The sequence below is a fragment of the Myotis myotis genome, unplaced genomic scaffold (assembly GCF_014108235.1).
Source record: "Myotis myotis isolate mMyoMyo1 unplaced genomic scaffold, mMyoMyo1.p scaffold_m19_p_3, whole genome shotgun sequence".
Lineage (NCBI taxonomy): Eukaryota > Metazoa > Chordata > Mammalia > Chiroptera > Vespertilionidae > Myotis > Myotis myotis.
In genome coordinates this window covers 57,792,613-57,808,416 of record NW_023416335.1, presented here as the reverse complement: position 1 = coordinate 57,808,416, position 15,804 = coordinate 57,792,613, and the positions used below count along the sequence as shown (strand labels likewise).

Sequence of the window (15,804 nt, the reverse complement as noted above, 5' to 3'; positions counted from 1 at the left end):
GTTGCATTAACGTATACATTTTTTAAAGAATTTGGAGGTCAAACCACACATTTGTATTTGGTTAGTAGGATTTGGGGGGTTCCTTTCTGAGTCTCAGCTGAGGCGCTATTTCCCACGCAGGCTGGGGCTCTCTGGTGGAAGTTGGGGGTGGTGCAGTTCTATCAATTAGCTGGGTACTCCTTTTAATTTGATTATTCAAATTCCTGGCAGGCATAGCAATTAGTTTTTGCTATGTAAAAATATAAATATTGAAATGTCCACAAATCCCCAATGTCATGCCACAAGCAAACATTTATTTAGCTTACGTGAGTCGGGGGCTAGTAGTGGGTTGGCCAGTCTAGACTGGGCTCCGCTGTCTCTCTGTTCCTGGGACCAGCTGGCTAGCCAACTAAGCACATTTTTCAAGGCTATGGTAGAGGTGCAAGACAGCAAGCAGACACACAAGCTAGTTATGGCTCAGATGTGGAACTGGCACACCATTATTTCTCTCCCATTTTATTGACCAAAACAAGTCATGTGTGGAACTCGGTGTCAAGGAGTGGTATTTATGGTCTACAAAGTCAGCATATATACTACATTAGTAAAGACAAGCCATTGCTCCCAAGGGAAATACAGGTTAGGTTTCTATGAGACTCTGGTCACATTTTCATCCACAGATCAATACACAACCTTGTTTATGTGTGTTTCTGTTTAGAGACACCTTATTTACTACATGTTTGGGTCATACATATACACAGTGAAATCACCAACAAAAATGCAAAAAATGTGTCAGGCCGGTGTGGCTCAATGGTTGAGTGTCGACCTATGCACCAGAAGGTCAAGGTTTGATTCTCAGTCAGGGCAAATGCCTGGACTGTGGGCTTGATCCCCAGTGGGGGGCATGCAGGAGGTAGCTGATCAATGATTCTCTCTCATCATTGATGTTTCTATCTCTCTTCCCCTCTCTCTTCCTCTCTGAAATCAATACAAATACATATTTAAAAATGCAAAAAAAGTGACACTAAATAGAACGCAAAATGAGCACTTGTTTCCAATATGAGACTTCAGCTGGGAACTCAAATTTTTTGCCATTCCTCTACCCATGTCTGCAAATGACATGATTAGAAAGAGGAAGGTGGAGAGAAAGAGAGGGAAATTGAGGTAGGAGAGAAACATGGTTTGGTTGCCTTCCCTACGTGCCCTGACCAGGGATAGAACCCACAACCCACAACCCAGGTACATGTCCTGACCAGGAATCAAACTGGCAACCTTCCAGTTGCACAGGATGATGTTCCACCAACTGAGCCATTCTGGCCAGGCTAATAAAGTTTGTGGGGTTTTCTTAATCCTCACTGGAGGATATTTTCCCATTAATTTTTCAAGAGAGCGGAGGAGAGGGGAAAGACAGAGAGAAATATCAATGTGAGAGAAACACATAGAGTCATCTCCTGCACGCACCCAGACCAGTGCCTGGGCCAGGGAGGAGCCTGCAACCAATGTACTTGCTCTTGACCAGAATTGAACCCGGGACCTTTCGGTCTATAGGCCGATTCTCTATCCACTGAGCCAAACTGGCTAGGGCTAATAAAGATTTTATGGGTCCAAAAGTCTCGGCATGCTGGGACAACCTTTCTAAGGTGAAGAAAGAGTTATTGTACGCTACATTTTCTATTAATTTGGAAGAGGCAGAGCACTTGGTGGGACTTTTTGGCTTTCGGAGGCAGCATATGCCACACATGGGAATACAGCTGCAAGACTTTTCTTGGGAAACACAGACAGCTGCCAGTTTAAGTGGGTCCCTGAGGGCACTATAGCAAGTCCAAGCTTAAATGCAAGCTACCTTGCTATTTGGCTCTATGTCTCAGCAGATCCAATGGTGCTTGAGATGTTCATGGGAGTTAAGGATACTGTATGGAGTCTTAGGTAAGCTCTAATAGGAGAGTCATGTTGCAGAAACTCAGGATCTGGAGCAAGTCCATACCTCTGACAGCAAGTCATTTGTAAAATAGCCCCTGGTATGCCACTGAGAGCCTGACCACGAAATTCAAGTATGATGAAACTACAGCTGCCCATCGTGTGCTGGATATTTCAGATTTACCAAACCACAGTTGGGTGGGGATAGCAGCAAGCTATCGGGCAGATAAGAAAAAAGAGGAGTCATGGATGGGAAATTCCTTAGAGGTCAAAGAACAGTGACCAGAAAAAACATGAGTGGGAGAGGTGAAAGTTTCCCACGAAAGGCAAACTCAGCATAATAATCTTTTCCTCACTCTCTGTTTCTCTCCCTGGCTGCCCTCTATTGGGTGCATAATAGTAATATGCTCTCTACCCCAGGTCAAATCTCCAGAGTTACCATTGACAATTCCTGCTCATCAAAGGGACACCCCCTTAAAACAGTGTCTTTTTAACCTGTGCCTGCCTCTCGATCTTCATGGTTACCGCCTTAATTCAATCTCATCAGTTCACGCGCAAGTTTTCTACATGACTGACAGTGTTTCTCCATACCAGATTATTCTGTTCACTCCCCAGATATTTATTGTGCATCTATTATGTATCTGGCACTGGGTTAGTCATAGGGGAAACAATGTGAAGAATTTAAAAATATGCTGCTGCAGGCCTCATGGAATTTACAGTCTGGTAAAAGAGAGATACAAAAATCCGTCTTAAAATCCTTCCGTGATTCCCTGCTGTTTTCAAGATGAGCCCAAATGTCTCCAGCATCACCTCTAATGACTGTCCCTGAATCTTGCAGGCTCTGCAGCCACAATGTATACTTTCCTTTCTTCAGGGCACCTCCTTTAAAGGGGTTCACTCCCGCTGTCCACCTTCTACAGGAAGCCTTCCAGGCACTCCCTTCCCCCTTCAGCTTCACTTCTCTGTAGTTCCAGCACACCTCACTAATGGCATCACACTTTATTGTTCCACCTCTTCTACTCTATGGAGAGCTCAGCTTTGTGTAACCAATATTTAGTACAGCGTCTGATTCATAAAGGGTTCTGTACTTGACCTTTTTCGTCCAACATGCCCCCTACTCTGCAGTAGCAAACAAGGTCAGCACATCACTTCTGCACCTTGACAAAGGAACTTCTGTGGCATACCTCCCTGGCATCCTCAGGCCTTGGAGCAGCTGCCCTGTCTCTACCCCTAGACTACTAGGGTTTAGTGGTGCGCCCCCTAGCGCCGCCGGCTGACGCTGCCGGGGTGGGTGGGGCGCCCGCCACCACGCGGTCCCAGACAGACGCAAGGCGCATGCGTAGCACGAGAGCGCTTGGCTCAGATAGGACGAGTCCAAGCGTGAGGGGAGCGAGCTGTGGTAGATTCAGATACATTTTCCTTTTGCAGTAGCGAGGTGGCTCTTATTATTTTCCTCTCCGACTGTCCCCTAACTTAAAATGTAAGACTTTCCGCGCAGCTTTGCAGGGAGCGAGAAAGGGGCTAGAGTGTTGTCAAGCTCTTCTTCGCCCTTAAGCACCCCCCTCGGAGGGCGGAGCGTTGGACGGTCCCAGGTCACGGCACGCGGGGCGGAAGCGGCCGCAGCGGCGACCGCGAAGGCTGTCAGAGCTGGCGAGTGGCCGGGCGGAGCTGCCATGGAGCGACACCGCTGGCTGCCGCTGGAGGCCAACCCCGAGGTGAGCGCGGCCCTGATTCCGGCCGGGGGATGCAGGCGGGGGCGAGGGGAGCCGGGCTGCCGCCGCTGGTCCGGAGCAGTTTGTCTCTAAAGCGTGTTCTCTGTTTCGTTTCCAGGTCACCAACCAGGTGAGTGAGGTGTCTGGTCGCTCGGGACCCTGGAGCCCTCCCTGGCCGTCTACACCTCCGCGCCCCCCAGGAGGGTCCCAACGGCGGGTGTGCCCGTTTTACGGCCGGCCCCTCCCACCTGGATATACCCCCAGCTGGCTGGGCTCCTCCCGTGGTCCCACTCCCCCGTCGGCAAGTGCCTCTCGGGGCTGGAGGGATGTTCATTCACCCCGTTTTCCTAGTCCTCGTTCTCTCTTCCTTCTCCTCCTTTCCTGCTCGTGCCGATGCCATCCTTTTCCCACCCCAGGACCTTCTGGGTGACTCATTTGCCTGCACTCCCTGACTCCAAGCTGTGTAAACTCGCCCACCCGGTCCGGGTCCTGTCATCCACCTCCCGCACCATGAAGTCACCTTCCAACCATCCGGTGCCCCATCAGGTCACTGCTCTTCCGCGCCACGCCCCTTTCCTCGTCCAGTTTCTTAGAACTGGAATTCAGCTCCCTCTGTGCCCGAGGAAGCGCGGTACAACCGTTCCCACGCTCTCCTTGGCCCCCTAACAACCCCGAAAGTTCGTCTGGGTTTGGGGAGGAAGAGGGAACATCCCCCAGCAGCCACTCGATTAAGAGAAGCATCGGTGCTGCCCGGTGTAAACGTTTGCTGTTCTCGGGTCCGTTTTGCCTTACGGTCTCAACAGGAGTTTGCTTTTTTATCGCCGTCTTCGTTTATTTTTACACAGAAATTTTCCTTCCCCTGATCTTCATTTTCACCACCAGAGAATATAACGTTGGTCACGTACTTAGTTGGCCTTTTGGTTTTCAACGCTTGCAGAAAATTCCTTATATAATGAAAGTAGATAGACATATTTGAATGTTGGCAGCAGAAATCCTTTGTCTTTTTCAGGTTTAGTATACGCTGTTGAAAGGACTATTATTTCCCCAACTCTTATCTCTTTAGTCATCTAGAAAAAGCGGAAAACCCAGCATATAGCTTTTAGATTATTCTAATGGTGGCGTTTCCTATCTATGTTAATTTCCATTTGCATTTGAGATTTGCTGTTCATTTTTTTGTTTCCGCCTAACACATTTTGACCACTTTATAAGCTGAGAGTAACCTTTAGGCAGAAGTCAGTATTTGCAACTTGTGACTTAATGCCATAGGAAAGAAGCCTATTTTTCTTAGACTTAATCCAAAACTTGTTGTACAGCTTTTGTGAAAAATCAGTTTACCATGTATCTGGAGAGTGTAGGGTTCCATTGATTTATGTGTTTGTTCTTTCACCAGTACCAAACTGTTTTGATTACTGTGGTTTTATAGTAAGTCTTTTCAAAATTGTTTAGGCTACTTTAGTTTGCGTTTCTATATAAGTTTTACAATCAGCTGGACAATTTCCACAAAAAGTCCTATTGTGATTTTGATGGTGAATGTGTGCCCAAATCTATAACTACATTTTGGGGGAAATTAGCATTTTAACAATATTGAGTCTTGCAATTCATGAAAATGGTACATCTCGTCATTTATTTGACTGGTTACAACAGTGGCTTATAGTTTCAGCATGTAGTTATTGCACATGTTTTGTTAGATTAATACCCAAGTGATTAGTGATTTGGGGGTAAGTGATGAGTGATTTTTGGATGCTATTGTAAGTTACACTGTTTTAAAGTTTTAATTTCTAATCTTCTACTACTATATGTAGAAGTACTTTTTTTTAATGAAAAAGAAACTTTATTTCAGATAAAATTAATATTTCCAAAATTAAGGATAAAGCAAATATACTTCCTTGTGTCCATTATCTTAGGTAATTGTGATTTCCATGAATAGAGTTACTGAGTATCATTTGAATATTTGTGTGTTTGTTGGAAGCGTCTGTAGCCTTGATAGCAATTCCAGTTTTTCTGAATTCTTCTTTTTCCTTCAGGCATTCCATGTTGCATTCTTCATAAAAGGTAGGATCATTGTAGTAAGCCGTTGGACATTCTTTCAATGCAGAATTTTCTTTCCAGCATTTTACTACTAAGGATTCCAGATTCCTTGCACATATGGTAAATCTTGAACTTGTTCAGAACATCTCTCTTGGGCCTTTTATCATAAATTTAGGGATCAAAACATCGTTTTCAACATGTCTGAGATGCTGTTCTGTTGGCTTGAGTGCCATTTCGGCAACAGAGCTCAAGATACTCGTTTTTATATTTTGACTTTTGTGTCCTACTGCCTTGCTAAAGTCACTTATTCTAGTAGCTTTGTTGTTTAGATGCTGTGTGATTTTCAATATAGACAATCATATTCTCAATGAATACACTGTTTTATTTCCACCTTTTCAATCTGTGTGCCTTTTATTTCTTACTGCACTGGTTAGGGCCTTCAGTACAACATTGAAGGTTGGAGATAGAACATCCTTGCCTTGTTGCAGATGTTAGGGGAAAACATTTGATCTGTCATCATAAAAGGTGTTAGTTGTAGGGTTTTGGTAGTTTTTTATCAAGTTATGAAAGTTCCCTTCTTAGTTTGCTGAGAGTTTTTATTCATGTATCAATGTTGAATTTTCTCAAATGACTTTTCTGCGTCTCTTGAGACGATCATTTAAGGAAGAAATAATATCAATTCTACATAAACATAGAAGAAGAGGGACATTTTTCAACTCATTTTATGACCAGCATTACCAGACAAACCATAATAGCAAAGACTGAAAGCCAATGTCCCCCATCAACATAGATGTAAAAATCCTCATCAAAATATTAGCAAAGAGAATCCAACAGAATATAAGAGGATAATATATCCTGACCCAAATAGTTTATCCTGGTATTATAAAGCTGGTTCACCATTCAAGTCAGTCAATGTAATTACCTATATTAACAGACTAAAGAACAACTATTTTTAAATTATATTATTTCTTTTAATAAGATGTAAGCTTGTTTTACTGGAAATATATTCTGTGATTCAACTATTATTGGGCTTTGTTCCTAGGTAACCTTGTAAACTATAAAAAAACTTCACTTGTTCACATTAATTAAATAGTATTTTGGGAGCATCTTTTTTTAAAAAAATTATTTCAGAAAGAGGGAGACAGAGAAACATTAATGATGAGAGAAAATCATTGGTTGACTGCCCCCTGCATGCCCCTTACTGGGGATTGAGCATGTACCCTGACTGGAATCGAGCCCTGACCTCGTGGTTTATGGCTTGACCCTCAATCCCTTGCCATACTGGCCAGGTGGTGGCATCTTTTTTGATACCAGGTACCTGAGCAGGAGGTGGTTATACTTTGATGATTAAAACATGCATAGTTTTCTGCTTTTAAGTCCAATGGGAAGAGACAGAAAAGTAGCGATAGTATAGGTGCAATGATAGAAATTAACAGGATGCAATGATAGAAATTAGCGATAGTATAGGTGCAATGATAGAAATTAACAGGGTATTGTGATGAAGAAATCAGAGAAAGCATCACAGGTTAGATGGTGACAAGGAGGCCATTCTGAGGTGTTATAAACAGGAGAAATGTTATTTGTATATGATTGTATTCTATTTCTGGCATTCTTTGTTATGGTTCAGTTTGTTTTAAAATAATTTATAAAAGAAGTGATGCACTTTTAGTGGGAGAATGTGCAAGTATCTAGGCAGTGATTAGTTTTAGCCACAATTTTTGTGGTTGTTTCTTTATTCTCTTTGTATTAGTGATAAAATTGAGGATAGATAATGAATAGAAATTTAATTAACTAACTTAGAATTACTAGGATTAAGCCACAGGTAAACCCAACAATAGTATCCATCTATACCTTTTTCTAATTTTCTCAAGTTGATGGAATAGAAGGCCTTTCACTTATCTCAGTTTCACAGTGTTACCATTTGGGAGTTGCATGTGTTATTATTGTACTTTTAGTTTGAGCAAATACTGGTTTTGCTCTAATGATGCCTACTTTGTATAAGAATGATCAACAGGATAACATCCTGATCATTATTAACTATTACACATTAACTAGTAACCATGTGTCTCTAGGTATGTTAAGCAGTGATTTCTTTTGTTGGTTAATATGCAGTCAGTCCCTTCTAAGAATATTTTGTCATGATACAGGTAGGATTTACCTAGAATAAATTAAGTAATAGAAAATTTATTTAAAAATTTTAAGCATCTTTTATTTACACACTAGAAGCCCAGTGCATGAAATTCATGCATGGGGGAGGGGGGGGGCTCAGCCTGTCCTGCACCCTTTCCAGTCCGGGACCCCTTGGGGGATGTCCAACTGCCTCTTACAATCCCGGACCGCTGGCTCCTAACCGCTCGCCTGCCTGCCTGCCTGCCTGCCTGATTGCCCCTAACCACCTCTGCCTGTCTGCCTGATCACCCTTAACTGCTCCCCTACTGGCCTGATCGCCCTGAACTGCTCCCCTGCTGGCCTGATAACCCCTAACCACCTCTGCCTCACACCACACCCAGGACCCAGGATTCCCTCCTCCGGCTGGTCGTAGGCACCCGGGACTCGGGCTTCCCTCCCTCTGGTCGGCTGCAGGCACCCAGGACCTGGGCCAGCTTTGCCCAGGCTGGCCGCAGCCGCAGAGGACCATGGGTGGGCAGCTTCGCCCAGGCCACAGGCGCTGGTGCCCGGGACCGTGGGGCATGCAGCTTGTCCCTCTCCTGGGCCACAGCCTGGCTAGTCCCCATTCCTCTCTCGTGAGCTCATTTGTGCCTGGCTGGTCCTCATTCCTCTCTCATGAGCTCATTTGTGCCTGGCTGGTCCCCATTCCTCTCTCCCCAGTGTTGAGTGTCTGAGCAATTCTGGCGGGAGGGTGTGATGACCATTTGAATATTAGCTCTTTATTATATAGGGTACATTTAAAGGGGTAATAGAAGCTTGTAGCAGATTTCAGGTAATTAAGCATAAGAATTATAACTTAAAAAAACACACAAAACCTCCAGTCTGTGATGTAAGCAATCAAACATTTCTTCTTATGAGTGCACTAGATTTTCATTCTGATTTTGTTTTATGATTTGAGTACAACACAGCCACACTATGTATATTTTAAATATTGTTGTGTTTTAGAACCAATAATTTTTGGTATGGAAATCCCCTAAAAATATCCCTAAATGTGATTTTATTGAAGAGGTAATACATTTTCTAGCATAATGGATAATATCCAAAGGAAAATAAATTTAATATAACTATTATATTTAGCTTAGATGCTTAGAGTTGGGAAAAGAACTAAAGATCATCTGCTGGACTTTTGCCATAAACATACAAAGATTTTCTAGTTAGTAGATCCCATCTTAGGGGAAAACCCTGTTACTCTGTCCTCCTCTAGCTACTGTCTCATACCTGTTTCCCTTCTTTGTAAGAATTGTTCATAGGAGCTGTTGCTACTTTCTCATCATCATTTTCCTCCTGTGTTTACTTCTATCTGACTTGTTTCTGTCCTCACCATTTCATATTAAGTATTTGTGTAGAGTTTACTAATCATCACTTTGCCAACTATTCATCATTTTCTGTCCCCAAATTTCTTGATCTCTCAGCAACATTTGATAGAGTAGGCCATTCCATCCTTTTTTAAAAAATATATTTTATTGATTTTTTACAGAGAGGAAGGGAGAGGGATAGCGAGTTAGAAACATCGATTAGAGAAACATCAATCAGCTGCCTCCTGCACACTCCCTACCGGGGATGTGCCCGCAACCAAGGTACATGCCCTTGACCGGAATTGAACCTGGGACCCTTGAGTCCGCAGGTCGACGCTCTATCCACTGAGCCAAACCGGTTAGGGCCATTCCATCCTTCTTGAAACATCATCTTTTCTTGGCTTCTGTGATAATTCTGGTTTTCCTCCTTTTTCTCTGACTGTTTCCTAGATTCACCTTTGCTAGATCATCTCCCTCCCAACTTCTAAGGAGTTCCTGAGAACCATGTCCTAGTTGGTAATCTTTTGTATGTGCATTCTCTCACTAGTGACGTTTTCTATTGTATAGCATTAATACTATCAATCGTCACATAGTTGATCATATTTCCTCTAAGCCTGGACTTCTCCACCAAATTGGAAACCTGTATATTCAACTACCTCTTTGATATCTCCATTTTGATGTCTTATAGATACCTCAGACTTAACATGGCTGAAAAAGAAATTGGGATTTAACCTCCTCTCACCTGTCCTCCAAATGCATTTTTTCCCCAGGCTTCCAAGGGCACTGCCTTTTTATCTAATGCCCAAGTCAGTGTCATTGAGTCTTCACAACTATGCTAATTTGGAGAGGCTATATTGTATTGATTTGATATCTTGGGTTTTACCTGGGCTGTGAAACTATGAGCAGTTCCCTAACCTCTGTACCTTAGTTTCTTATAATCCCTTCTGATCTTGTAAAATTGTAAGGATTAAATAAATGACTATATGTAAAGTATGTAGAGCAATTTCTAGAACAAAGCATGCATTCTGTGAATGTTAGCTTTTTAAAATATTGTTCTTTCCCTAACCTCTCTCATTCAGTTGATCTACAAGCCTTGTAGACTTTTCTTTGAAATTCTATTCCAAATCTGGCCATTTTCTTCATTTCCATACTACAGCCCCAACTACCATCATCCTCACTTTAGACAACTGCAGGAGCCTCCTAACTAGTTTTTCTGCTTCTCCTTTCACCTCCCTAAAATCTAGTCTCCATATGTACCCAAAGTGGTTTTTTAAAAATGCAAATGATATCTTTTGACTCCCTGCTTAAAACAGAACACAAAATGGTCTTCCAAACTTCTTACTGTGGTCTGATGAGGAAGTACTGCCCACTGTTGTTCCACACGTGCTGAGCTGTCTTTGAGTGCCATACCCATTCCTGCTTCAGAGTCTTTGCACTTGTTCACTTTTTGCTTGAATCATTCTGATCCGGGTTGTTTCATGGCTGTTTATTTCTTGTCATTTGTGGTTTAATTTGAAATCATATCCTCAGCCTTTTCTTGATTAGCGGTTAAAGTTCCTCCCCACCCCCCAAATCTGCACTGACATTGTGTCTTGTTTTATTTTCTTCAAAATATGTACTGCCTTGTAAAATTATCTTGTTTATGTCTTTACTTATTGGGTGTATACTACTAGTAGAACGTAAATTCTATCAGAGCAAAGACATGTCTGAAGTACCAAGAATGGTGCCTGGCTGCTAGCGTATTCTCTATAGATAGTGAGTGGGAGAATGAATAAACATACAGCTGCTCCAGAAAATCTTTCTCAAAATCATCTTTAATGTGGTCATGAATCTTTAATATTTTAATGAGCAGCAGTCAATCTTATAAGGTGGTTTAATTTCTTATAATAATGAGTAGTGTGCCACACCAGCACAGCTAAGGGTTTGGTGAGCCTAAGGAGAGACGGTGAAGGATTAAACAAAAGACAGACAAGAGAATACAGCTGGGGCTCGGTGATCTCCAGTGCCTGGATGAGGACACAGAAAGACCCAGCCTGCAAGCTGAGGCTTTATTTTATAGTCAGAGAAAAACAAAGAAGTGGTCAACATAGTTACAGTGTTCTTGTGAGTTTCACCTTGCTTTGACAGCACTTGCTGCACCTCCCACAGCCTATTAGCTACCTAGGAAGGAACTAGGGAGGGCTATAAGGTTAAGCATAATAAGCTAAGAGGTCTCTGCCCTCCAAGCTGGGACTTGTTTATGGCTCTGCCACAGGTCAGTCTGAGGCTTAACCCTATAACTGCTCCCTACAGAGTAGTATATAATACGAGCTAGAAGAATTATTTTTATTTTTATTGAAACAATCTTTTTTCTGTAACTTCTTCCAGTTGCCCATCAGTCCTCCCACTGAAACCGTACAGAGTAAATCTAATTGCTCTTTCATGATATTACTGAAAAATATCTGGGGCTAAGGATCATAATAATTTAAGGCTTTTTTGAATGTGCCTAGACTCTCCAGCTGTGATGTCTTCCAAAACCTTATCATTCTTGGTCACCTTCCTTTGCACTTGCTTCTGTTTGGTCATTATCCTTTATAAAATAGGCCTCCCAGAGCTGATATTATAAGACTTCTTTTTTTAAAACATTTTCAATTATAGTTAATATTCAATATTATTTTATAATAGTTTCAAGTGTACTGCCTAGTGATTATACATTTATATAATTTACAAAGTAATTACCCCCTCCCAGCCCCCCATAAGGTCTAGTACGCACTTGGCACAATACATAATTATTACAATATTAGAGGCCCGGTGCACGACATTCGTGCACTGGCGGGGGGGGGGGTGGCCCTCAGCCCAGCCTGCGCCCTCTCACAGTCTGGGACACCTCAGGGAATGTCCTCCTGCCAGCTTAGGCCCGCTCCTTAACGCTGCCTCGGAGGCAGGAGAGTCTCCCGCCACTGCTGCTGCACTCGCCAGCCATGAGCCTGGCTTCTGGCTGAGCAGTGCTCCCCCTGTGGGAGTGCACTGACCACCAGGGGGCAGCTCCTGTGTTGAGCGTCTGCTCCCTGGTGGTCAGTGCATGTCATAGTGATCAGTCGTTCCGCTGTTCGGTTGATTTGCATGTTAGGGTTTTATTATGTAGGATTATTGACTATGTTCCCTATGCTATACTTTACATCCCATGACTATTTTATAACTACCAATTTATACTTCTTAATCCCTTCACTTTTTTCACCCAGTCCCTCTCATCTGGCAACCATCAGTTTATGCTCTTTATCTATGAGTCTTTCAGTTTTGTTTGTTCATTTATTTTATTCTTTAGATTCCACATAATTGTAAAATTATGTGGTATTTGTCTTCCTCTGATTGACTTATTTTATTTAGTATAATATCCTCTAGGTCCATCCATGTTGCTGCAAATGGTAAGATTTCATTCTTTTTTATGGCCAAGTAATATTTATATTGTGTATATACCCATATGTGTACAGTGTATATTGTATATGTACCACCTTCTTCATCCAGTTGTCTATTAATGGGCACTTAGGTTGCTTTCAAATTTGGGCTATTGTAAATAATGTTGCAGTGAATATAGGACTTCATGTATCTTTTCAAATTAGCATTTTGGTTTCTTTGATAAATAACCAGAAGTGGAATTGGTGGGTCATAAGGTAGTTCTATTTTTAATTTTTTGAGGAACATCCATACTGTTTTCCACTGTGGCTGCACCAGTTCACAATCCCGCTGAAGTGTTCTCTTTTCTCCAGATTTTCACCAACACTTGTTGTTTGTTGATTTATTGATGATAGCCATTCTGACAGGTGTGAAGTAATATCTCACTGAGGTTTCAATTTGCATTTCTCTGAAGATTAGTGAAGATTGAGGAACAATTAAGCATCTTTTCATATGTCTATTGGCAATCTCTATGTACTCTTTGGAGAAATATCTATTCAGGTTCTCTACCCATTTTTAAATTGGATTGTTTATTTTCTGGTGGTAAGTTGTTTGTGTTCTTCATAAATTTTGAATATTAACCTCTTATCAGATGTCTCATTGGTGAATATCTTCTTCCATTCAGTAGGTTGTTTTTTTGTTTTGTTGATGGTTTCCTTTGCTGTGCAAAACTTTTTAGTTTGATGTAGTCCGATTTGTTTATTTTTTCTTTTGAGGAGATATATCCAAAATAATATTACTAAGAGCAATGTCAGAGAGTTTACTACCTATGTTTTTCTTCTAGGAGTTTTATGGTTTAGGGTCTTACATGTAAGTTTAATACATTTTTAGCTTATTCTTGTATATAGTGTAACAAAGTTTTATTTTTTTGTATATAGTATATATGGTTTTATTTTTTTGCATGTATCTGTTCAGTTTCCCAACACCATTTATTGAAGAGGTTGTCTTTTTCCCATTGTATATTGCCTTCTTTATCATAGATTACTTGACTATATCAGCATGGGTCTCTATTCTGTCCCATTGGTCTATGTACCTGTTTTTATGCCGGTACCATGCTGTTTAGATTGCTACCGTATTGTAGGATAGTTTGATATCAGATAGTGTGATACCTCCAGCTTTGTTCTTTTTTTCTCAATACTGCTGTGACTATTTGGGGTCTTTTGTGACTCCTTAAATTTTAGGATTATTTATAATAGTTCTGTGAAAAATGTCATTTGATAAATGAATTCAGTAAAATAGCAGGATACAAAATTAAAATAATACGTCTTTTTATAGCAGACTAGCATTGCATTACTTTTGTTGACAATTGTGTAGTCAGTCCATATTGAGCCTTCAGAGAAATAAACTCCTTTCTTAATTCCCACATAAAATGTTTTCAGTATTTGCCTATTCTGTACTTTAATTTCCTTTATTTTTACTACATCTCTGTTAAAATTAATTTTGCTAGTTTCCAGGTTTTAAGAACCATCATTTTCTCATTTAACTATTAGTTATGCTCCTACTTTTGTATCTAGCAATTACTACTACAGTGGGGCCTTGACTTACGAGTTTAATTCGTTCTGTGATGGAGCTCGTAACTCAAATTACTTGTATGTCAAATCAAAAAGTGAACGAGTGAGACACGTGATGCTGGGCTGATGTTGTGGTGTTCACTGTGACGTTCGCTGTGCCAGCTAGCGGTGGGGTATCTGAAGCTGGCTCGTAACCCGAATTTTAGCTTGCAACTCAAAGCAAAAAATCAGCCGAGAGACGGCTTGTATCTTGAAAAACTCGTTAATCAGGACACTCGTAAGTCAAGGCCCCACTGTAGTATACTTTTAATAATATTTAAATCAAGCAATTACTAAATAAGTATAATTTCTGGCATAACCCACAGCATTAATGAATTTGTAATAAGGAAGAATCTATTGCTGTCCAGGATCTTAGGTCTTAAAGACCAGAGAAAGTGGCTTTAGAACAAATTTGAAAGGAAAGTAAATTTAATTTTTCTATTAAAAATTACAAAATCAGATTTTTTTGTTATTTGACTGTCACCTAAAGATTGAGGGACAATTCATTGTAAATCAAGGCAGAGGCCAACAGTGTTTAGATAGAGAACTGCAATTTGTGTGCAGAACTCTGGAGGGTTATGGACCCCTTAAGAACTTGAAGACTTCGTTGTGGCGCAAGTTAGGAAAAAAGGTACAAAAAGAAACTTCAGTGAGAGATGTGGCTCGAGAAGTAAACGGGTGCCAGCACATCCGGAGTTCTGCATGTGGATTCTGGCAGCGAGACCTTGAAAAGTCATGTAACCTCTCAAACTCAGTTTTCTTATTGGTGAAAGGATATAATAAAACCTCCCTTTCCCGTTGCAGTAAAGTTGAAGTGCATTAAAACTCCGCAAATGGTTTCTGATGCATCAAAATCTTAAAAATCATTATAAGTAATTTAAATACTCTTTATCTGGTGGAAAGTTTATCATTGGGCCATTGAATAAAAAGGATAAGTTGACCAAGGATATTGTTATTTACTAATTTTTTTGACTGGCCAATATTTTAGAGGCATTGTGAAAATTTAGTGAGCTAAACATTCAGAATATTTTGTTATTCTATTGCCCAGTATTTAGAAAAGCCAGAAGACTGGTCTTAGATGTTATAAGAGTCTTTATTTGGCTTCATGCAAACAGTATGCTAATTGTATAGAGGGAGCTTTGCAAATGCATATATAAGATACTTTTCTTTGTGAGTAGTCTAGACTCTAGAGAGATTTTTGGAGGGTATAGTTCTAAGACTTTTTTTGGGTTTTCTTCCAGTTTTGTGAATTTCAATAAAATACACATGTATCAATTCTATTGATTTGTAACTTAGAAGCTGCATTTAGCTATTACAAAATTACACTTTTTAAAAATACTGGAAAATAAAAAGTTGAGTTCACACCATTCAAGCTAACTGCTGTTAATATTTTAGAGAATTTTCTTCTAATTTTTCTCTACTTGCATATAATCATCAAACCCACAGAAGGGTTTATTTTAAATGATAAAAGTACAACACCTTTAAGATTTAAAGTAAGAGGTAAAAGTTGAAGACATACCTCCCCACTCTTTTTCCACTTCTCAAAGGTATTTACTATTAATAGCTGCTTTTATTCATTTTTTTCATCTGATGACTTCCTGTTTGAATCTTACCCGTAACAATGGGGGGGAGGGTAGAGGATCCAACCAATATACTTAATAGATATTACTTTAATTGAACTTTATATCAATCTCATTTGATTGGCGATATGAGTAACATGTTAAG

The 15,804-nt window shown here is 40.7% G+C and overlaps 1 protein-coding gene across 6 annotated transcripts in view; it reads left to right on the top strand.

Annotated features, from left to right (window-relative positions):
• Positions 1–3,459: 3,459 nt before the first annotated feature.
• The window catches only part of UCHL3 (ubiquitin C-terminal hydrolase L3), a 51,323-nt gene continuing 38,978 nt past the window's right edge, over positions 3,460–15,804 (top strand). For 2 of the 6 annotated variants that reach the window (XR_004965844.1, XM_036297874.1), the window contains exons 1-2: positions 3,461–3,608; positions 3,724–3,735. Coding sequence is in view for 4 of the 6 variants with exons in the window: in XM_036297874.1 (XP_036153767.1) it covers positions 3,567–3,608; positions 3,724–3,735 (54 nt within the window). In the remaining 2 variants the exon portion in view is untranslated. Of the gene's footprint in view, positions 3,609–3,723; positions 3,736–4,021; positions 4,152–5,629; positions 5,658–15,804 lie in introns of all 6 variants that reach the window. The other 4 variants (XM_036297870.1, XM_036297872.1, XM_036297869.1 and 1 more) reach the window with 4 other exon arrangements.